The sequence below is a fragment of the Alligator mississippiensis genome, chromosome 1 (genome assembly GCF_030867095.1).
Source record: "Alligator mississippiensis isolate rAllMis1 chromosome 1, rAllMis1, whole genome shotgun sequence".
In the NCBI taxonomy this organism is placed as follows: domain Eukaryota; kingdom Metazoa; phylum Chordata; order Crocodylia; family Alligatoridae; genus Alligator; species Alligator mississippiensis.
In genome coordinates, this window is record NC_081824.1 from 175,991,157 (window position 1) to 176,015,274 (window position 24,118).

At 43.1% G+C, this 24,118-nt stretch overlaps 1 protein-coding gene across 1 annotated transcript in view; it reads left to right on the forward strand.

Moving 5' to 3' along the window:
* The window catches only part of PLB1 (phospholipase B1), a 96,973-nt gene that overhangs the window by 43,818 nt on the left and 29,037 nt on the right, over positions 1-24,118 (forward strand). The window contains exons 23-35 of the mRNA XM_014597985.3: positions 121-164; positions 2,052-2,160; positions 7,899-7,950; positions 8,094-8,174; positions 9,021-9,086; positions 9,450-9,550; positions 12,279-12,360; positions 12,863-12,967; positions 14,023-14,118; positions 15,323-15,394; positions 18,466-18,522; positions 20,568-20,628; positions 21,315-21,373. Coding sequence (XP_014453471.2) covers positions 121-164; positions 2,052-2,160; positions 7,899-7,950; positions 8,094-8,174; positions 9,021-9,086; positions 9,450-9,550; positions 12,279-12,360; positions 12,863-12,967; positions 14,023-14,118; positions 15,323-15,394; positions 18,466-18,522; positions 20,568-20,628; positions 21,315-21,373 — 985 coding nt within the window. The remainder of the gene's footprint in view (positions 1-120; positions 165-2,051; positions 2,161-7,898; positions 7,951-8,093; positions 8,175-9,020; positions 9,087-9,449; positions 9,551-12,278; positions 12,361-12,862; positions 12,968-14,022; positions 14,119-15,322; positions 15,395-18,465; positions 18,523-20,567; positions 20,629-21,314; positions 21,374-24,118) is intronic.

Genomic DNA, 24,118 nt, shown 5'->3' on the forward strand with positions numbered 1-24,118 from the left:
GCAGAAGGCAGGGTAGAGATGCAGCTTGTGGACTAACTAAATCAGAAATGCGTAAGCTTTCATGAGCCTGAGCTTATTAGAGGCCACTGACTTCGTCTTTGTTTCCCCATCTTATTGCAGTGTTGGAGGGGATGCCTCATTAGGAAGTGTGACAACTCTGCCGAGTAAGTAGGTGTTTTGCTGGCCTGTCTAATCACCAACATGTGTGAGAGAGAGAAATGATGCATGACAGTGGTGATTTGGGCAGTGTGTTTACCATGAAGTTTTCCTATGCTTTTAAAAAAATCTTGGGATAATTCACAAGACTTGCCTTTCAAAGAAAGAGTATATATTTTATTTTAATTTAATTTCATACAATCAGTGAAGCTGGGGACAGACAGGAAAAAAATCACTCCCTTCTTGCAAATGAGCTTGCTGTGACTGCTTTGTGACTTGATTTGTGTTTGCTTTTAGCAAGTAGTCAATAAGTCCCTTTCTGTATCAGACTGTTTACCAAGACTAGATATCTTAGGTGAATATTGCTAAGTATTTTCTCATGTATGCATTAGGAATTGCTAACATTTCCTTTTGATCAAAATCCAGACTAATGATATTGCCATCCACTACAAAATTTCAGCATATTTTTGAGTCACATTTTTTATATTTGGATACTATTACAATAATTAACCCTTTTTAAAAATATATATTAATCAGTTATTGATTTTGTATGAACTGTTTTATAATTGGAACTATATATATAACCATACATATAAAGTATAACATTGCTTTCCGTAGCAACATACTTTCTTCTCTCTGAGAGATGCAAAATGTAAAATCATTTTTTTTTGCCTCATTTTGAGCATCTGTGCTAAGATAATGAGTGAAGAGGGGCTGGAAATAATTCACTGCTATGCATCTAAGCTCTGACAGAAGTGGCATTTACCACATAATTGACCCCCTGAAAGTGCTCTACACCCATGCCATGACATATGTATATGGCTGCAGGACACTTTAAAAGTGGCCAATTGCATGAAAAATTAACTTAATCTAATAAGGAATCAGATGAAGGCACTCCAAAGTGGAGCACCTTAGGGAACTTGTGTTTCCTAGGGTCAGTCTGTCAGTGTGATACAGGGCTGGGCTGATGCAGCCGAGCCCCATCCCTAGTGCAAAGGAAGGGGGAGGAGTGGGGGGAGAGAGCTGCAGGCTGGGATTTGCCCAGCCTGAGCTGGAGGTGGGGTGGATAGATTTTGGGGCCCACCCCAGCCCCCTCCGCCTCCAGCTCAGGTTGGGCAAACCCCAACCCACAGCTCCCTCCTCCTTCCTTCCTACAGACAGCACAGGAGCTGGGAGGAGAGGGGTAGGACTGCAGGGGGAGAGGCTACACACAGGCTCCTCCTCTGGATTGGCTCCAAAGTGGAGCTCAGTTTTCTCTCCCCCTGCCCAATCCAACAGGTAAACATCTGTTGGGTTGTGGGGCTTGCTTTAACTTATGGCACTCTATGTGAAGTGCTGTGAGTTAGAGTGGAGACCTGCATGTCTGTCAGTGCCCTGAATGTACAGATCTGCGATCAGTATGTGATGCATACTTATTAGATAAACGCACAGCACTTCCAGCTAAGGGAAACTTGTCACAGCTCCTCCCAGACCAGTCAAGCTGAGATCTCTTCTGGATCTCCTGATGGTCACTGCCAGTTGAGCATGAGAGTTCTCATTCAAGCTTTAGCTGCTGTATTATGAAGGAGGATCACAAACCATGATCCTTACTGTGCTCAACATCTTAACTGTGGCTTTTCTTGAAACCAGTGAGATTGTACAGTGTGTGAATTGGAGCAAGAAATTTTACCCAGGTCTGTCTAAGTCTCTACTAACTGGTTAAACTATTTGTTTGGTGTTTGGCACTACTTGTCATGCACAGAAGTGCCCAAAATAATGCTTCCCCTGAGTGCATGTAGGTGAGTGGAGAATGCCAATAACCTAGGAGTAGAGGGTGTGTACAGTGCATTGGTCTTCTCCCTTTGGTGGGAAACAGGTACAGTCACTTCCCTTTCATTTTCCTCTTCATTTTTCAGATATCTTTCGTGAGTTCAATGTTAACCTCACGGGTTACTCGACTGGCATTGGGAATGCAAGTGAGCCAAACGCCTTTCTCAATCAGGCCATTCCTGGAGCAGAGGCTAAGTATGTTGGGTTTTTTTCCCTCCCCAATTAGATTGTAGGGATGTATGCTGATGTGGCTGCTTCAGATGGTTTCTTTTTTGCCCTCTCATGCTGTTTTAACTGTGTTAAAAATGAGCAAAACTAGGCCAGTGGATGCTTGACCTTTGCACCCAAATTGGGCTGCCAGGGCTTATGCTCTGTTCAGTCTATAGTTTCAAGCTCCACTTGAATTTTAGAATGAAACCAGGATATGTTAGTATGTGCCCAAGGAGTGAGGAAGCACAGAGATTGTTTTCCTTTATGTGAGTTACAACTTGAAGCACAAGGGGCTTTCAGAAAAATGGATAGCATGGGTTACAAAATGAAAGTGTGGGGGGTTTGCACAGATCAGCCAGGAAGGAATAGCTGAATTCTTCCATGAAGGAAGTTTTACACATTTGGAAGTGTTGGGAAGAGTATTTGAAAGAGAAAATAAAAAAATAGTTGGAGACCTGTGATGTCCTATGTAGTATTGTTATTGGCCAGACAAACTTTGTACCAATTTCAGACCTGGGGGGACATGACTGTAACTTCACTAACTGAATGGTGGTTACAGTAGCTTGCACTGGGTTTGAATATGGTTCTTTAGCTTCAGCCCTGTGTGGGAAAGACAGCTTAACACTGGAAAGACTTAATAGATTAATCCCTTGTGTGGTTCCCTTTTGGAAGAGATTCCAGGTGGTTCTTGTCCTAAAAGTACCAGGCTTTTTAGTAAAAGATGCTGTCAGTGGGAGTGGCCTGTCTAAATAAAAAAAACCAAACAGCTAGCTACTGAGTTAGTTGGGAGTAGCCACAGTTTGGTCAGGAGTTCTGGTTGATTTGTGCTTGTTGGTGGTTAGAAATGCTATGTTAAGAAAAAGCCCTCTAGTTCAATCTCTCTCTCATTTAAAAAATTCCTCATTATTTCCCCAGCAGCTTCACCTGGCAGCTGAATCTGGAAGCCAGGAGAGCTCTTTGCATTCACTGTGACTGAGCAATGATAGCTAGGGTTTTATCAGAGGTTGTTTATTACTCTCCTGCAGGCTTTGACTCGTTTCTGACTCATCCTAGTATTTTCAGTAAATTCCTGGTTTTCCTTGAGATGACTGAGCGTCATCTGTTAGCTAGATGCTGTGAAATACTGCTTTCCACCCCACCTCCCCATACTCTCCCTCTCCCAAGAAAGGGAAGCATTCTCATTTTGTAGTAAAGACTGAATTAATTTGTGTTTCCATGGGAAGCAACTCCTCACATGAGCAGCAAAATGCAAGCAGGGGTTAGGGGCACTAAAAATGTCCTACACTGACTCAATCATACAGTGAGCCTAATTTTGGCACATGTATGATAGAGTATGTGACTATATTAACTTCCTTCTGTTTGCTTCAGTAAGAATGACCACTAAAACTGTTACCTCAGTCTTATTTACTGTAAAATGCATGACAGATTGACTAGGCACCGCAGTGTTACTGATACAACCCCACCTGAAATTGTCAACCCCACTGTGTCAAAAATTGAGAGACAAAATCTTAAAAATCAAGAGATTTGGAATGTAAATCATGAGATGCTATTTTTGAAGTGTGTGCATGCAGTTCCTGGGGCAAAGGCAGCAGGGCACATAGCCTCAGCCCACAGCAGGCAGCCTGCCTTTGCCTGATGCACAAATCTGTGGGGCATGTGCCCCCATGTCTCCCCCAGCCCTGGGGCCCTATTCACCCCAGCCCCTACCCCACTCCTTCCCTCACTGTGGGGGCCTCTATCTGCCTGCCACTGCCCCTTCTCCTCCACAGACTTACAAGCTTAGCGCTCTCTAATTGTGTCTGAAGAAAAAAATCCCGAGATCAGATCTCTCTATCAGGAGATCATGAGTCAGAGTTAATCTGACTTGGAAATCGGGAGTCTCATGATTTTTTCATGAGAGTTGGCATTACTGCAGCAAAACTCATTGCTCTTAGATTGCTATTTGGTAGCCCATCTGAACTGAGCTGATGGGTGTCAGCGTAAACCCTATGAGACAATTATCCAGATGACAAAACAGAGGTAGTTAGCCATGGTAGTCCAAAGTCAGGCAGAAGGCCAAGTAAATTATATCATTCTCTAGTTTAGTTAGTCTATTAGGTGCAAATCTGCCTGCCTTTTTCCAGATGACAAAAGCCAAGAGTCTTCTCTCACCATCTCTGAGGACCTGGTTTGGACAGACACAAGGAAAAGGAGCTGTTCTACTTTCCTCAGCAATGTTATTTTGTGAATATTCAGCAGTGTGGGAAAGAACACAGTGCCAACCCCTTGTGGAAAGGCCAATAAAACTAATAGAAAGCACTCCATGGGCACACGTGTGTTTCCCTGGGGACAAATAGTAGCAGCACATAGTTGTGCTGCTGCTACTTGTCCCGGGGGAACACCCCTGCACGCTTGCTCTGGTGCATGGCAAATACACCCAAGTGGGGTAGGGTACGCTGAGGCCCACACTTGGGCTGGCTCCAGCAGCTTTACTTGGAGTCTGGCGGGGGGGGGGGGGAGGCCTCCTAGGGCTCCAGCACCAGTGATCCAGGAACACCGAGCCTGGCCAGCAGCTGAAGATGTGGCTGCTTGAAATAGTTGGGCAGTTCATGCTGCAGCCATATACACTGCCTGGCTCTTTTTTTCATGTTTTTTTTTAGATACCAGGATTCCCCAGTATCTAATTTTGGCTCCATGCTGCAAATATGCAGAGTGGAGAACATTTTGATGTGCACCGCATGTGTTTTGCAGCACCTCAAAAGCCTTTGAGGTGCCACAAAGTGCACGTTCCTGGTCATCTGGACATGCCCCATGAGTTTTTTTCCATCTAAGCAGATACTGTGGTAATGTCCCTGAACTCTTTGCTCCCTTCCTCAAGTTCATTTCTGTCACAGGATATTTATAGTCTTATCTGAGGAGATAAACTTATCTCTGTGTGGTTCTTGAATTTCAAGGCACCATGGGGAGGGAGGAACTGTTTCTCTTAGTTCAGATGTTTGGCTCTGTATCAGTATGCTATCAAGAGTTCATTCTTTATGAGACAAAGAAATCCCTCTTCGTTTTACCCAGATGATAAAAATATAGTCTATAAGTGAAAGCTGAGGCCAATGTTTTCAAAACTGATCTATTTGGCATGTCTCTGTTTTGATTGCTCAGGTCAAGACTGTGTACCTAGTGGTATTAAATACAGTTATAGGTGCTCACAGTGTTTTCTCAAGCCATTTATGAAATGTTGGGTTTGGGGTTTAAGGACCCGTTGGATATATGGGAGTCGAAATAATTTGTAGTCCTTCAGCTGGCAAAGCTTTTAAGCATGAGCCTCACTGTGAGCACATTTTGAAGGACATGCCTGGTCACCCACAACATATAAATGTGTGCCTATAGTAAATCCTATGCCTAAAGCTATGGACAAATGTAACTTTTTAAGTGCTTTAAATTGATAGCTGCCCCTTAGGAGTCACATCAGCTGCCATAATGCAATTATGTCTGTGTGCTGCTGTGTAACTTTAGCTCTGAATAAAACAAGTCTATAAGTTGTGATGTTTTTTCTACACTTTTACCACTATAGCAGGATATGGAGGTGATAGTTCTGTGGTAACAGCTTATGTTGGTATCATAAAAACTTTAAGAAGAATCAAGGCAAGGATGGGAAAGAGCTGACGTAATGAGTTATGTCTCTCACCCAACTAGCCCATTTCTGAAGAATTTAAATTGAAATCTGCCTTGGAAACAAAAAAAGGAAATGTGTGTAGTCGGTTTTTCTTCAGCTGCAATCTGGTCTGATCTTTTCAACCAGGCTGGCTCAGGTTGGATAAATACTTGAAAGGCTCTACAGGAAATCCAGGTTGTTGCAAAAAGGGGCATAGGTGAGATTTAATAGGTAGTTCCTTTCTAAGTCAACATTAAAGCCTATATGCCTTGCTTGATGGTAGCAGGTGCTAGGTGAATGGAAGTGCCATCTTCCAAAATGAGACAAAAAAAAAATAAATCCTGACCCTTTGATTACAAACAGACATTGCATTTGTCTGGAGAGAAATCATTTTACCCCAGGACAAAGTGGGATTGTTTAGACATCCATATCTGTTGTCCCAGGACAAACCCTAAAAAGTTTCACATGGCCAGTAGCATTAACAGTTTGTCCCAGGCCTTTGGAAAGTGCATCTGAACAGTTGTCCCAGGATTGCATTATTTAATCAATCAAAGATAAGTTGTAGTGCATTTAGCCACTTGCTACACCCTGATTGGAAGGGTGATGTGTGTACACACCAATCCCAGGACATTTCTGTTCCAGGACAAACACACACACAACTTGTCCTGGGACTAATGCAATGTTTGTTCCAAGGGTAAAAATGGGAGGTGTATAAGCTGCTTGTGGCATTGGTCAAGATTAACCAGAAGCAGATAGGAGAAAAATCTTATATGCTTATAAGAACATTTGCCTCACAAATAAATGCAGAGCAAGGCAATTCTCAAGTGAATATATTTGTGTTAATATTTGGCCTGTTTGCTGATAGGGAGGTGAGGGCAAATTCCTCCTTCAGTGGCTTATTTAGCACAGCACAGGGTAGCAAAGCTTTTGTTTCCATACAAACCATAAGCATGTTGGGCTCATTAATGTCAGTAGATGTACTCCATGAAATGATGTCAGTGATTGTTTTTCTAAAAAAGACCCAGAGGGAAATACAGTTCAGTCCAAAACTAGAGAGCTGCCTAGAAGGGCAAAACTTTCCATTCAAATTATCTTTTTCAGAGGATGTCAGGGCAGCTGAACAGTGGTGATCAGTTTAGTCTAAGTAACTTGGAATCCATGACAAAGATTGTATGGCATTTGCCAGACATACAGAAAGCAAGCCGGTCTGTTTAGTCTCTGTCAGAGTGATCTGATAAGTAGCTTCAGTTTTCATTTGCCTGAAGATCTTTGCAAAAATCTCTTTGCTGTAATTGAGAGTGAAGTGCTAACTCTGAGCAGTAGCCCCAGGAATGTAAGCAGTTTGTTTCAATATTTGCTGGGCACATTTCCTTAGAGTCACGGCAGGTTTGAAAATATTCAGTGTACACAGAGATGTTGATTAAAGGGATTATTTAGAGCCTGAGATTTGAAGCTTCATTGCAGTTTCAGTAGATTTATTCCCCAGTTCTAATCATGCTGTTTGCTAACAAGGATTTTGCTGTATCTGGCATTCTAAAAACTGTAAGGTTATTCTATGTATTTATTTTTTCCTCTGTTCTAGGAATTATACAGCAAAGGAGGATTAAGGCATGGGACAGATCTGAGATCCTGTCTATGACATTGATTCCCCATGCAAACTTAGATAAGTCACTTGGCTTCCCTGTTAAATGGGGAAGGCTGTGTTGCCATACACCCCAAGAGTGAGACGTACAATGGCAAAGTGATTAAGGTGTCTCTCTCTCCATTTCAGAGAAATTAGTTCTAGCCTTATTCCAGACTTGTGCTACTGGTGCCCTCAGGGAACATGGCTGTAACTGGACACATGGTCATTCAGGCTGGATAGCCAAGGGCATGTTGCTGGTCACATTGTTCTCCCATGTGCTGTTCTCTGCAGAACTTAGTAAGCCTTAGCCCTTTGAGTTGCCAAACTCAGGAAGGCCTTTGACTTTGTGACAGTAGCATGGATTTGAGAAGGTTAGGAGTCATGTAGGTAACTGAATAAACATTCTCTCCATGGATGCTCATATTCTGCAAGGTAGTATTTCCATTGCTCATGGATTGTCCTCTTCCACAGGGGATTACCAAACCAAGCAAGAACTCTGGTGAGACTAATGAAAAATGATCCGGTAAGTTGTCTGGGACTTTGTTCCTTTTCATGCTGCAAGATTAAACAACGTCACTTCACATAACAGATGTGCCTTCCAGGACACAGGGTGCACATCAGTCAGGAGTGTAGTCAACTTGAACTTCTCTTTTCTTTGTTATACAGAGAATTAACTTTAATGTCGACTGGAAGATCATCACTGTGTTAATTGGAGCCAATGATCTGTGCAACTATTGCAAAGACCCTGTGAGTAAAGGGATTGATTTTAACACATGTTGCAGTGAGCAGCAGTATGGCTGTTTAAAAAAAAAACAAAAAAAAACTGATTTAAAAGGACGACCAGAGTAGAAGTGTATGAGAGAGGCTACCTCTTCTGTCTTTCTGAGAGAGAGAGAGATTCTTTTCTCTGCAGTCTGGTGACATGTAGGTGCCACAGAAGCCCTATAACTGCCAGCCAGTGAAGATGTATACTGCATTGAGCCACCATTAGAAAACCTATGCAGCTCACCCTGCCATCCCCCACAGGTCCTGGAGCAGGAAGGTTCTTAGAAGCAGGGTTGTAGGCTGCTTTAGACTGGAGGAAAACCTTCAGAAAGCTGCTCTGAGGAGAGCTTGGGGGAAGGGGTTAGAGGCCTCCAGTTTTAAACCCAACCCCGAATCTCTTGATTCTTACATACATACACCTCTACTGTGTTCACTACCATGAGCACCTTGAGTTCATCTGCACCCAGTATGCAGCAGAGAGGTAGAATCCTAGTGGTATGATAACTTAACTGCTCTTAAACAGGCCTAGCCAAGCTCCTGTGGGGCTGGCCAGGGCTAGCACGCTTTTGCCTAACAATGATTTCAACTATTAGCAGCAGGACAAGGCATGAATGAAATGGGTTTTCAGGCTAACCCATTTAGCACACAGTCACATAGAGTTCCTTCCAAGGTGGCTTATGTAGAGCTGAAAAGAGCAGGATCATCCACTGAAAGCAGCTGAGCAGCAAGGTAGAAGGAAGGGGAAGGGAATGAATGCAGCATCTCTTCTTCTGACGCCACTTGTGACCTTCCATTGATGGCAATTCCATTCTCTTCTATGTCTCCTAGAATCACTATTCAGCTGTAAATTTCACTAGGCACATTCAAGAAGCCCTTGACATTTTGCATGCAGAGGTAAGTGGTGTTATTTTGTCAATGCACTGGCCTGTGTTAGGGCATAAATCAGTGGTATGCAATTTTTTCTCCTCCATAAGTTCTGGTTGCAAATGTCTCCTACTGTTGTATAACACATCCTGTTATTTCTTTAATTTCAAACAATGAGGTATGGCCTGGAATGACAGGCACCAATGTAGTCATAGACAGAAAAAGGGAAAAGTCAAGGCAAATGAGATGGGGGAAGGAGCAAGAACAGCAATTGGGAATTCATGGTTAAGTCAGTAACAAGAAATGAATGAACAGCTGGACACTGTCTTTAAATAAATATATTGCTGTCTTATGACCCACTCCTGCTAAACCATGCTCTGACTTTCTTTTCAGGTTCCCAGAGCCTTTGTGAATCTGGTTGAAGTAATGGACCTCATCCCTTTGAGGCAGATGTTTCAGGATAGCCAAGGACAGTGCCCCACACATCTAGAAGAGTAAGGCAGTTTTGGCCTCCTCTGGCGTCCACACTGACTGTTAATGATGATAATGCACGATTTCTTTTCCATAATTCCCCACAGAGGCAACCTGGTATCCACTGACCACATTAGATCCCAGTAGACACCATGTGCAGTGTTCACATTGAACTCTTCTGCCTGATGAGGCTATCTAGTGGTGGCTTTGCTATAGTACAGTAAAGGGATTACAAGAGCAAGTGTCCCAAGTCTTCAGTTATCCCCAAGCAGCTACCTGGTCCTGGGTTATAGTTACAGAAGAAAGATTTGACCCTTGCCAAGTTAGTGCTGGGATTGCTGGGAGTCCCTTTGCGAATCTGTGGTTATACATGGTTAAGCACATGATCTTAAACCACAACCCCAGTCCTCGTGTACCTAATGATTACCTATACAAGAGCTCCTATACAAGGATTACCTATACAAGAGCTCTCAGGAAAACTAATCCAAATTAACTAAAGGTGTGAAATTCATGTGGATTAATTAAACCACATTAATTCTGAAGCGAATTCAAACAAACTGAATAAAAGCCACTTTAATTCAGAATAAGAGAGCTTCCAAGAGGTGGACTGCTGTGTTTTATCTAATCTACCTTAAATACACATCTTTAGTTAGTGGATTTAGCAGTGGATTCCACTGCTTACTTTACTCGAAACAGGAGAACACTCCCAGACTTGACCCAAATCCTACACTAGTAATAGACTTAGATTCGGATTAGGTTTGGCAGGGCTCAGCAGACAAAGCTTCAGGTGAGTGTAGGCAGAGCTCACTGTTATTAGGGTTGGGAGTGCCAGAAGTCATTGGATTAGTGTTATGACTGGAAGGGCTGGTTGGGCAAAGGGATAAAGTTGGGGCAGCTGGGTTAGCAATAGATTTGGAGTGGGCAGGCTTTCTGGAGCAAGTGAAGCTCAGCAGATTTGGCTTAGGACTGGGACAGAGGGTTCATTGGATAGGCTTGGGTTAGGAACAGACAAGGCTTGCCTGGCTAGAGTCAGGGTTAAGGCTGGTGGGGATTGCTGGGTCAGGGTGATGGCTGAGTCAAGTGGGACTCTGAGCTAGGGTTATGGTTGGTGCTGGTAGAGATCATTGGGATAAAGAAAACATTGAAGCTGATGGCACTTGTGAAATAATAGACTTGGAGTAAGGATGGACAGGACTAATTGGGTTTGGCTAGGATTGAGGCATGTTAGCATTATGGCTGGTTTGGGCTGAGGTTGCTGGTTAAATAAGAGTTGGGCCTGGCAGAACCCTCCAGGCCATGGTGACCACTGAGGCAAGTTAGGGCTAGTATTGTTATGGACAGAGATCACTTAGCTAAGATTAGGATTAGGATGAGCAGGACTCCCTATCTAAGAAGAAGGTTTGGGCTGTTATGCTTCCCCAGGCTAAGGTTATAGGGCTATGAGAGCTGTTATGTTTTGCTATTTGAGGCATAGTGTGTGGCTGTGACTGGGCCTGGGAAAGGCAGACTTCACCCAGCCTGGTTACAGATGGGTATAATAGTGTGCTCGAGAACCTTTGGGAGCCTTCTTAGTCAAGCTTAGCTGTGAAGGTAGGGCTGATAGGACCAATAGGTTAGGGTTAGGCTCACAGATGGTTTGATTCTCTGGGTGTGAGTTAAGGCAAGGACTGGTAGAGCACTCAAAGCCAGGGTGAGGGTTGGGACAGATGAGGCCTGCCAGACAGGATTATTTTAGAGATAAGCAAGGACTGCTAGATCAGGATTCAACTAACTGGAGCCTCACAGTTGGGGCTGGGCCTGAGGGGGCTCACTGGACTGGCTAGATTCAACTCCATCAATCTAAGGTTGAGATTTGTAGGGTGCAGGGATTAAGGGTTAGGGTAAAAAATGAGACTTAGGTTTCCTGTTGTACAGTTAGGATAAGCAGGAGTTGGGTGATCCAGTCCAGAGATGCATCAGTGGAAATTCTGCCTCTTGGTGTTGGGGTTATCCTGGGGGCTGCTAGGCCTCCCCAGGCCAGGTTTATAGTGTGGTCGGATTTTCTAGGTTAGGAGTAGGGTAATGGAATATTAGGTTCCTCAGGCTCTAGTTAGGGAAACAGACAGCTGTGTCTCTGGGCTCAGATGGGGCCAGCAGAGCAGTCCATTCTTGGGCTGTGGTAACAGACAGGTATGAGCTCCAGGCAGTGGTTAGTGTAGCACATTTGGGCTTCTGTTACTGCTCTGACTTCATCCTGTAGCTCCAAGAGGGCTAAATGTTAAAAGGCCTAATCATTAGGCTCTGATTTCTAGATTCTCCTAAGGCTTAAGTGGGACTGAGGTGATCCACCGTCTCTGCACTGACCCTTTGCATAGAGGCAAATTCCATCTTGTGACAATGCATTGTCTTGTTGGGTATGAGGGTATATTTGTTGTCAGTTACCTGTGGCCTAGTAAATTTCAAAGCATACCTCCTTGAAATGCAACTTGTGTGCAGTACAACTCAACAGTCTTTTAGGTGACTGAGTCATGGGACATAACTTGACAGAGAGTAGTGCATGTTGCCTTGATATGCTTCAAGAAGTAGCCAAGCCGATAAGAGATTTTGACCCATCCATAAGGCAAAGGACAGATAATAAAATTGATACTTAAGATTGTGAAAGAAGGCAGGGGCCTTCAGGCATTCTCACAGATAGGGAATAATAGGTGATTGCCTCCACAGTCTTCTATCTGATCCCTCATATATCTCCCACCTCTTTAACCTCTTCTTCAGCAATCTGTGTGGCTGTGTTCTCCCAGTGAAGGAAGGCTCACAGCAACTGGTGATGGTGACAGAAGCTACAAGAGCCTACAAGGTATCTTTATTGGAATCGGTGCATTCACTTTGCCTATTGCTGAGGTAGGGGATTGGGTTATCCAGTGATATGTCAGTTTTTATTATACTCCATAACTCACGGTATCCTATATCTCCCTCTCCCTCTTCCTTTCCCCCTCCCTAAAAAGAGTCCATTTCTATTGCTCCAGACGCAACTGCTTTGGGTCACATTGCTATTTTGAATATCAAAACTGCTCCAGACATGACTGCTTTGAGTCTCATTGTTATTTTGAATATCAAAACCAGGAGCAAGCCCTCAGAGAACTCCCTCAGAATCAGTTTGCCCCATTACACTCTAACCTTATTAGCTGCTCAGGCAAAAAAGAGGCTTTGCAGTTTTCTTCTGATACCATCACTCCCTGACTTCCTCAGCTTAAGGAAGGAAGGACCCATCTGCTCTTGATACACATGTACCCTGAAATACTAATTAAGGATGACCAAAAGTTTCAATGGTTGATGATGGTCCTTTTCCTCACTTGTAGGAAAGTGTTCAGGTGTTAACAGAGTCTGGCAAGTATGATACCCATGAGAATTTCACTGTGGTGGTGCAGCCTTTCTTTCGAAATACCAAGATTCCTCTTCTTCAGGTATGGTCTGAGGTCACTCTCTACATGGGGTGGGTGAGTGCATGGCATATAATCCATCTAGGATAATAAAAAGTAAAGCATCAGCGTCTGCTATGCACTCTTGAAATCATATTGTTCCTGAATACGGATATTGTTGATTTTGGTATATTATTAACGGTCCTTGTATGATTTTCAGTGGCCAATGGTTTAATGGTCAATACTTTAGTCTGACCCAAAATCCTAGTTACAGACTTTGAAGAAGATCAGAAATGGATCCCAATTCAGCAGTAGGCCCCCACCCCTCTAAGCAGCCATCCCAAACCTCTGGATCAAAACATATTCAAACTTTGAGGAAGTTCAGCTCTGGATTGAAAGCTGTTGGCCTTGGTTCATGTATAACCCAGCCTTTCCTAACCAGCCCTAAATATCCCACAAGCAAACCTAGCTTTTAAAACTTTCAAACCTAAATTGCTTCAGGTACTGCTCTGAAGGTACAGTTCTGCTCTGAAAACTGACTATCATATCTGTTAATTTTAGTGACAAAAACATTCTTTTTGTTCTTTTTTTAACCTGTTAGTCTTGCAGTCCTAATGCAGCTACAAGAGCAGGAACTAGATTCTGCTCCTTCATTTGCATCACTAATGGATTTATTAGTGATGCACTTCCAACAGCTATCATCTATGTAAGCACATTGAAGTGTGCAATGTGATTTGCAGATCCAGTACAGCTGGTGATAATTCATTAAGAAGGAGAGTGCGGAGTTTGATTCTCTGAGATTTGCATCCCTGAGTGAAAGTCCTGGACACAAAAACCATGGAATTCAGTGATCCCATTTTTAGTTCCTTCTTGGTGTAGATCTGTTTGTTACACATCATAATTTTATTTAGGAGTTGGCTCGTTGTAGTACTTGGTTAGCCTGCTGAGTAGTACCTCATTTCTTCCCCCTAGACAACCGACCGGCCTTGTGTATGGAAGGGCAAATAATATACAGCCTCGGTTCTAAAGTTATCAAAGTACACTAACAAAACATTAAGGATTCTCTTGCCCTCAAATGTCCTTCATGCTCTCACCCTTAGGATGGACGTTCAGATCTCTCCTACTTTGCACCTGACTGCTTCCATCTGAATCAGAAATCCCACTCTCAGCTCTCCCGGGTACTCTGGAACACCATGGTAGGATGGCATGCATTTGTACACAATTTAAAATGTTCATCAGCCAGCATGGCTCAAAACACCTTTGCAACCATTTTCTTTGTGTAATATTTGTTAAAATGGGGCAGTGGTGTTTACTCCTGACTGGCTCAGAACTATGCAAGCAGTCACTTGTAACCAACAAGCTGCATCATACAGATCTCTAGCTGAATTGTGGCAAAAATACTTCAGTTCAAAAGAAAAAACTGCAGTGCCTTAGTTAAAATTTGCATGGTCCATCAGGGGAATGTGCTTTCAAAGTGATAAGCCTCTCCAGTGCTTACTAAATTTATGTTTATAGTTACAAACAAATGACTTCCCCACAGACAGCCTCAGGTAACAAGTTGAAGAGCCACTTGTCTGGGTATGCTTGTATTTGGAAGACTAGACAGCTCGGGCCACAGCTGGTGGGACCAAGAAAGTTTCACTACCAGTCAGTGTTGATGAAAGTCAGTTATTGACTAGGTGGTGAAATAGGAGTTTGGAGATTGAGTCCCAGTGGTGTAACACATCAGCAGTAGGCTTGTCTACACAGGGACACTCATAAAAATTAATCTAAATTAACTAAAGAGGTATATTTAAGGTAGATTACATGAAACACATTAGTCCACCTCTTGGAAGATCTCTTATTCTGAATTAAAGTGGCTTTTATATTCAGTTTATTTGGATTCACTTCAGAATTAATGTGGTTTAATTAATCCACTTGAATTTCACACCTTTAGTTAATTTGGATTAGTTTTCCTTAGAGCTCTTGTATAGGTAATTCCTTTGTTAGACATACCATTTTTCCAATGAGGCAGAAAAATTCAAGTCCTCATTAACAGCCTCACAACCTTTTTTTGGAAAAGGAAGAAGTTTAAGCCCTGATATTTTGGCAAATTTCCTTTACAGCTACTTCTGCCATCCTAAACCTTGCAGTTTGAACTAAATGTAGTATGTGTCTTCAGTTCCCATTCGAAACTGCTGTCTATTGTCATTCTGCTCAGTTACACAGTCATCAAGTCATCTGTCTGAGAAATGGTTACATTTCAACTGCAAACAAATCAAGATCTATAGGCACAGGCAGTTTATCACCACTTGGTAAAGCATTTTTGGGTTCTTGGAATTAAAACTGCACTAGAAATATGAAGTGAGAGAACACAAGTATAAAATAAATTGATTGAAGCTCTTTTTTCCTCCCCACAAGCTTCAGCCTATAGGAGAGAAAATGGAATCCATTGACTTTACAGCTAATATTGCCCTGAGCTGTCCAACTGCAGTAAGTACAGCACCATTGTAGAAGCAGGGTGTTGGGGTAGCCCAGCTTTTGCTCTTTCTGTGGAAAGGACTGACTCTTCCTAAAACAAGTCTGTTAAAATTCTGCTTCTCTGTTAATCTATGTGTGAACAGTCTCTCATCAGAATTACTTCAGTGCTTCTGGGCCTTACGCTACCAAACAAAAACGAAATAACAGTGTGATTAACTTGTGTATTTTAACATATTTGCTCAGGCTTTTAGAAGTACTTTGACACCTGAAGAAATAAATATATGTCTAGTGGCATTTGTCATAGGGTTCAGAACGGATTTTCCCAGTAAAATTGATAGGTGTTAGACAACTGGGCACTTCTAAAAAACCCACTAGGCAACTGCCTGTATCTTTAAGCATCAAATACCTTAAAAAATGTGGCCTCTAGTGACTGCTTTTAAAGAGTGGGTATATATGCCATATAATTCATTTTATTTCCCCCCCCTCCACTGGATCTATGGAGCTTTATGTAGCCTTCAGCCTCCAACATGTGCATTTCCTTATACCACCACAACAGTTGTTTCACTGTTTGTAACCTCTAACTTCTATTTGTTGGTGAGCCATGGCTGTATGAGTTGCTATATATCAGTGAGGGATGTCCTACTTTTTCTACCTTGTTCCTGCACAAAAATTATCCATCTCCAAATTTCTAATGTGCCCAGCATCATGGTCTGTGTGCATCCCCTGCCTTCATGATATGCATTTGAGCATTCAGCTACCAGATAATGTTAACACCTCTGTGAAAAGATTACAAGTGCAACTCATGGTTTGGAACGTCAGATGAACAGCCACAGCAGATCAGACTACCAGTCCATCTGGTCCTGTATTCCGGGCCTTGACATGACCAATAAGCGGTGCCTCAGAAGAAGTTGACTGAATGCAATGAGAGGACAAGGAGGAAGATTCTTTCTGTACCTGTAGAATGAGGAGCTTATCCTGCATCATAAGAGCTAATTACTTCTGCAATCTGACATGTATTGCTACAAATACTTGTGGTCAAAACTTATCCATTCCTTTTTTTAAACCAGCTCTGTGGTGTTTTTGTCTTGATAGTCTTCTAAAGCAATGGGTTCCACAGACTTACTGGGCTATTTGAAATGTTCCATGTTTACCTGGTATTAATTTTACTGGTCCAACTGCTCTAGTATCATGCAACATAGTAAAAATGAACACTGGATTAGTTATCCCTGTATCTTTTTCATAATCTCAGATTCAAAACTCCTCAGAAACTACCTGTCCTTCACAGGACAAGCTCATAAAGTTTCAGGGTAGTTCTTGGAAGTCAGGCATCAAGAACACGGAAATGTTATCACAGATGGTTCTGATTGGCACTTCTCCTGGTGATCTCAGCAGAGAGACTAAGGACTCAGCAGCCTGTGGAGACCTGAGCTCCAGTGTCATCCTGGAAGATGGTCTCCTTGCGTCAGAATTGATCCATGTCAATGAGGGAAAGCTTGCACTATTGCAGTCTATTCTGGACCCTATTCTATAGATATGCAGGATTTTGGTCACTTGGACTGTTAATCAGCACCTTTCCCTGGTTCTCCAGTTCACTTAAATTACTACTTCTTCAGCCTGCCCATTAATGGATTCTCTTAAAAATATTCCTGTTCAGACCAAACATGATTTGTACTTATACTACTTTCCCTGCACATACCCTGGCTAGAAGACATTACTTTTGTAGGAGGGATGTGAAATATTTGGTACTCACTGGGCACATCTACATGTTCGTTAATGCACCTTGGATACTGCACATGTAGTTTAATACTTGCTTAATAAAGTACTAACTAGATGTGCAGTAACTAGAGTTACTGCTCAGTAGCACCAGTGCACAGTTTTTTGTGACGCTTACTGTGCATTATAACACTGCACAGTAAGCTATTAGCACAATTTTTAACCACCACACTACGGCACAGTGGTATTAAGCTACTGTGCAGTAAGCGTCTCATGTAGACATGTCCACTGTAAGGAATGTATACTCGTTACTTCCAAAAATGAGGTTAGAACATGGCAAGTCTGAAACACTTTGAAGAAGTCCTAGTAGATGCTTACAGCAGCTCTTTTCTTACTTAGAAAGCTCTGATTTGAAGGCTTTCAGCTAAGTACCTAAGTAAAATGGAAGACTGTTTCTAGGGAATTCCATCTGTTGTTTAGTGTATCTGTTATTACATAAAATGTCTTCAGTTTCAGATGTCCACGCGCTCCATCTGTTCTGTCCCTTTGTTTCTCTAACTTGACACAATTCCAAACATACCATGCATGTGTGCATGTAATTTTTGAAGTAGGCTGTAGGGACCCTAAAGTCCAAAGCAAACAGTTTATAAGCGCAATGGGCCAATTCAAAGACAAACAAATATCTCCAATTAATGCCTGAAGAGGGGACAAGGGGATTTTTAATCAAATTATACACATGCTTTCTGATTTAAACAGTTTGGAATAACTCTGCTTTGCTTTGCAGTAGGAAGGTCTCTTTAACCTGCTGCATTTAGGCCTGGGTTCATGTGCTGTTCTCGTTAGGGAGCAGCAAGCATCTTAATAGGATCTCTGATTTGCATGAACTGGGTGTCCCCATGTGTCCATGTTATATGCGGTTGGAGCTAAGGACAGAGATCACCACTGTGTTTGTACAGTGCTTGTGGGAAAAGGTTGTCATGGTTGCCAGGGCTCAAGCTTTCACTCCTCACTACTGAGGCAGGCAGAACCATCTAGACTTCCCATCTCTTACAGCAACAGGGCTCTTCAAAGCATCATGGATCCAAAAACCCCTAAATATATTTTGGACAGGGCTGGGGAGGGGAAAGAGTTAAAATTCTAACCCAGATCTGAATTTCTCATTGGTTCTCTTTGCAATGTCTAAACCAAAACCCTATATTTGAATGCTGAGAATGGGGGTGGCTTCAACATCCATATCCACATTTTATGGCTTAAGCCATTTCTACTTGCATTATCTTTCAGTGTCATAAATCCTGACATCACTTGGCCTTTTGCTTTGCCATTTGTTTGTGGCCTGGTCTTACATTTCTCTCTCTCTCTTCATTCATCAGCATAAGCCCTTCCTGGGAACATACAGGAACAAAAACTCCAGTAATGGGTCAATTCAGGTAACTGCTGTATTGCTTGCTGTATATTATATATGTACATAAGACACAACATTGCTCCTCTCTAGTGGGCACATTTTCACATCACTGTGAATTTACAGACAAGGAAGCTTACTCTGAGCCTTTGAATCCACAGCTACATTTCCCTTCCGTGACCAGGCATTTCAATTTTTCATTTTAAAATGGTTCTTGCAAACAGTTGTATCAGTTAGTGCAGAGTGGGAACACTTCACTGAAACATTAACACTGAGTCACAGGAGATACCTCACTACGTTAGATGATCTAAATGTGCCAAGTACTGGGGAGAGAAACCAATTACCACTGGCCCCAAAATGCAAGTCTAAGGCAGGTTTATAGCCTCTCAAACCACTAGAGGCAACATTTCCATGTACTTCAGCAACTCTAGCCAACAGAAGTGGGAATACTGTCAGAAAATATGCTGAATATTGTAACTTGCCTTGTGCTCCAGATGTACCAATAGCTCTTAAAGGAAGGCTTTCACTTTCTGTTAGATCAGAGGAGATAAAAACAACTTTTGGAGACTTGATTCAGGCAGAGAAGGAACCCAAATAAAGGAGGTGATAACCATCTCTTGCTAAGCATCTTGAAGGGTACACCAGCTTCCTAGTGTCATGCAATTCAGCTGATATGAGCACAGTTGGGGAAAGGTGATCACCTAAAGCCATGCTCTGATTGGCTAGTGGAGTCCTTTTAATGAAGTCCTTGCTTGTTGACCTGTGCTCCGTGGTGCACATTTGAGGACCTCATTTCCACATGCAATTGTAAAAATCCCTCCATTCCTTGTAGGTTGCAAAGGGTGGCAGGGGCTATTTCGTAGAACTGTTTCAGGTGGGAATTGAAAGGGAAATAGCCATTCACCTTCCTTGACTGTTGCTCCTAAGTATGATTTTACTGTGGAGTGCCAAATAGGTAGTTGGGTTGTTAGTTTCCTTGCTCATGATGCTTACATTTTTAAAGATTGTTGACCAGATCCAGTGGCCTGGGGAAAAAATAAGAGATGGTAGAAGCAGAGGAAAGAGTAGAAACTGCCTTTTCTCCTTTCACTCCAGAAAATGAATGTAGCTGCCCTTTCTCATAATAGCTTCTAATCAGATTGTAACACCTATGATCTGCAGGTGTTATGTTAAATATAAGGGCAGCTACAAGGGGCTTGATTTTTCTGCTAATCAGGTGAGGACCTCATATTCTCATGGATTAATGTGGTCTTTGTATAGTCAAAGTGTGGAAACCCCTGATCTTATAGAAATTGCCAGCTAAAAAAATTTCCTGCCTCACTGCCTTCTCAGCAGATCTGGTTGCTGTCCCAGGGAGGTGGTGCAGGTAGCACAGGACTGTAACTTGGGTATTCCCAGGCTTGCTTCCTGACTTTTGCTAAACAGACACACTTTGCAACTGACAGTTTTCTTATCTGCAAAATAAGGATAACACCTATTGGTAGGTCTTGCAGGTGTGGTAAGGTTTGATGGTTAGACCTGACTGGAGGATGACAGTTCTGTATCACAGTACCTTTCAAGGTGTCAAAATTTGATTTCATTTCACAGTGCAATGAAAATGCCCCGCTCCGAATTGTTTCATGGAGCAGTAGGTCACTGGCCTGGGATATAGGGGAACCAAGGGCAAGTCTATGCTCTAGCTGATCTGGAGCAGAATTTTTCATATGAAGAAATGCTCAGGCAGGCAGAGGAGGCTCTCAAACCTGAGTTTCCCATATCTCAGGCTTAATGTTGCACCGGCATCAGGGAGGCAGGGGCGGGGCTGGATGATTTGGCTCTGCTGGTGGGATCTGGCATACAGACTGAATCTTTGCCACCCCAGACCTAGATGAAATTGCACCAATGATATTCTGACCCACTTAACTGCTTGATGTTAGACAGTATTTCAAGGTGACTTACTGAGCTTAGGCAACTAATAATTAGAACTTATTTTTCTTTGGCTTTTGATTTGTTGGCACAGTTAGCTCAGCATATTCCAGTGCACGCTCATATCTTCTAACCACAAAGTGACTTCTTGTTGTTTTATCATTTAAGAATTGGGGCAGTGACCTGCTGTGTCCTGAACAGAAAGTATCTAAAAGTGTCCCAACATCAGGTGAGAGAGCACTTAGTTTCATTACTTACACTAAACCACCTAGGAAAAGGTTTCAATTTTGCTTGCAAAAACAAAAAAACTCCATTACTGCAAATGATCACTAGAAAGAAAACTACCATATTAGGCATAGAATATTTAGCAGCACGTTGTACCTTGCAATACCTGGCATGTTCAGCAAACATAATATTCAGGAACATATGGGGAGCATAGCAGCAGCATGACAGCTGGAGTCTACTCAGGTTGATTAGAAGCCCAGCAGATTTGATCTACCTGGACAAGCCTGCTATGCGCTGCAGTACAGTAAGTACATTGTGTATGGACTTAGCACAAATACTTTATAGATGAGCAGTGAGTGAAAATATAGATCTACAGCCAAAACAGAACAAGTATATCAACTTTTAAATCTAATCAACTTCAGTCTTTTTGTGACATGTGAAAGGCTGCTTTAATCTTTATTTACTTCCCTGTTATTCAACCAAATGATTTGGAACAAGCTGGGCACAGACACAAATTGCTAGTGTTTACTCCTTATTCTAGTTTAATGCCTGATTTTGTGTAGAACTTTGCATCTAAGTCAGTAAATAATATTTGTTGACTGCACTGGAAGCAAGAGCAGGACCTTAATCAATGATAAGACTCTTCAGTAATCATGATTAACCCTGCTTGTTTTCCTCACTCCTGTCTAGTTCATGAACTACGGCCAGTTGACATCAAAGTCATAGCAGCACTGGGAGATTCCCTGACAGTGAGTACCAATATATCCAAGGGCCTAACACAGAAAGGACTGATCTGGTGTCTCTCTGAATGTTTTTAGTGTTGTATGCCATCAGAATCAAAAGCAAACTTTTGTAATTCAGAAGAACCAAATTCATCCCATTGTGTCCCTTTGCAGAACTAATGTTTTGAATGAATTTGGCAATTGTGAAGCCAAGTAATGGACTGCTGAGACTGACATTAGAAATGGGACCTTGTGTTGTAAACGGTGGAATAGAATTAGTCAAACTTTTTTGGATAATTTTGAAATTTGTTTCCATGTGTTAACATTTTGTTCTTGAGTTTTGATTTCAATGGACATGCCTTCTGTGGCTCAAACTCTCCAAAATGTTTCACTTATTAGAAGAATGAAAGTAAAGAAGAAAACAAATTTTAAAGCAGGTAGGCTTTAGAGAACTGAGAAATGAAACAACAAGGGATCCTGTAGGTCAGGACTGAGGTTCTGACAAAGTTACAATGCTACAAGAGTGATGCATCAATCCTAAGTTATTCTGAATCAGAACAAAAGCACATTTTGAAATATCAGAAATGTCTCATGGAACAAATTCCAAGGTTTGACCACCTCTAGGGTTGAGTATTTGTCTGTGGGAACTGTGGAGACTGAGTATCTCAGATGGACAGGCTTACAGTACAGGAAAGGGATGTATGTGTTTTCAGTGTTCTGATGGCTCTGTCCATCTATCTCCATCTAGACCTGCACTAATTTCATAGATTTCATAGATTTCATAGACATTAGGGCTGGAAGGGACCTCGGAAGATCATCGAGTCCAGCCCCGCGCCCAAAGGGCAGGACGTCAGCTGGGGTCATAGGATCCCAGCAAGATAAGCATCCAGTTTCATCTTGAAGGTGTTCAATGAAGGCACTTGAACAACCTCTGGTGGCAGGCTGTTCCAGACCTTGGGGGCTCGGACAGTAAAGAAATTCTTCCTTATGTCCAGCCTGAAACGGTCTTGTCGTAGTTTGTGACCATTCGTCCTCGTCATCCCTTGGGGCGCTCTGGTGAACAAACGTTCCCCTAGATACTGATGGTCACCCCTGATAAACTTGTAGGTGGCCATCAGATCACCCCTGAGCCTGCGCTTTTCCAGGCTAAAGAGCCCCAGGGCTCTCAGCCTGTCATCGTAGGGTCTGCTTCCCTGACCTCTGATCATGCGCGTGGCTCTTCTCTGGACTCTCTCAAGCTTCTCCACATCCTTTTTGAATTGTGGAGCCCAAAACTGGACGCAGTACTCCAGCTGCGGCCTCACTAAGGCCGAGTACAGGGGGAGAATGACGTCCCGGGATTTGCTTGAGAAGCATCTATGGATGCAAGCCAGCGTTTTGGTCGCTATACTAGCCGCAGCATCGCATTGCAGGCTCATGTTCATCTTGTGGTCAATGATGACCCCCAAGTCTCTTTCTTCCATAGTGCTAACCAACATAGCACTGCCGAGCCTATAAGGATGCTGCGGGTTTTTTTTCCCCAAGGTGGAGAACCTTGCATTTATCGGCGTTGAACACCATCAGATTCTCATCCGCCCACTTGCTGAGCCTGTCCAGGTCAGCCTGGATCATCCGCCTGTCTTCTGGTGTGGATGCTTTGCCCCAAAGTTTGGTGTCATCGGCGAACTTGGCCAGTCCGCTTCTGACTCCAGTGTCCACATCATTAATGAAGATGTTGAACAGTATGGGTCCAAGGACAGAGCCCTGGGGGACGCTACTGGTCACAGGACACCACGATGAGTGACTTCCATCAATTACTACCCTCTGGGTCCGACCCCAGAGCCAATTTTCCAGCCAGTGGATCATGGGGGACCCAAGGCGACAATTGGCCAGTTTCTCCAAGAGACGAACATGGGACACCAGATCGAAGGCTTTTTTGAAGTCAAGATATATGACATCAATCTCATCTCCCTTGTCCAGGTGATAGGTCACCTGGTCATAGAAGGAAATGAGATTGGTCAAGCAAGACCTACCCGCAACAAACCCGTGCTGGCTATCCCTTAAGATGTTGGCGTCGGCCAGTCCATTAAGGATGGCCTCCTTAATAAACTTTTCTAAGATCTTCCCCGGAATAGAAGTCAGGCTGATGGGCCTATAGTTAGCCGGATCCACTTTCCTCCCTTTCTTGAAGATAGGCACCACACTGGCCTTCTTCCAGTCTTCGGGCACTACACCAGAGCGCCAAGAGTTTTCAAAGATCCGCGCTAGAGGCTGGGCTATGATGCTCGCCAGCTCCTTGAGTACCCTGGGGTGAAGATTGTCAGGGCCGGCTGACTTGAAGGTATCCAGCTTCTCAAGATGTTCCTTCACAAAGTCAGCATTAATGGAGGGCAGGGGATCACCCTCACCCGGACTTCCCGGCCCTGTAGCGGGCACGGGCGTCCCATGGGGCTGATGAAAGACCGACGCAAAGTACCTATTTAATAGGCTGACTTTTTCCTGGGCGTCAGTTGTCAGTTGCCCCATCTGGTTCAGCAGGGGTCCAACGTTGCCCCTGCTTTTCCTCCGGCTCCCCACATATTTGAAAAAGGACTTTTTATTGTCCTTGATGCTCAAAGCTAGCTGGAGTTCAGTTGCAGCCTTGGCTTTCCTGGTCTGCTCCCTACAGGACCGGACCAGTGCAGAATAATCCTCCTTGGAGGTGACTCCCATCCTCCATCCTTTGTAGGCCTTTCTTTTTAGCCTCAGGAGGTCTGCTAGGTCCCTGGAGAGCCAGGGGGGCTGCTGTGCCCT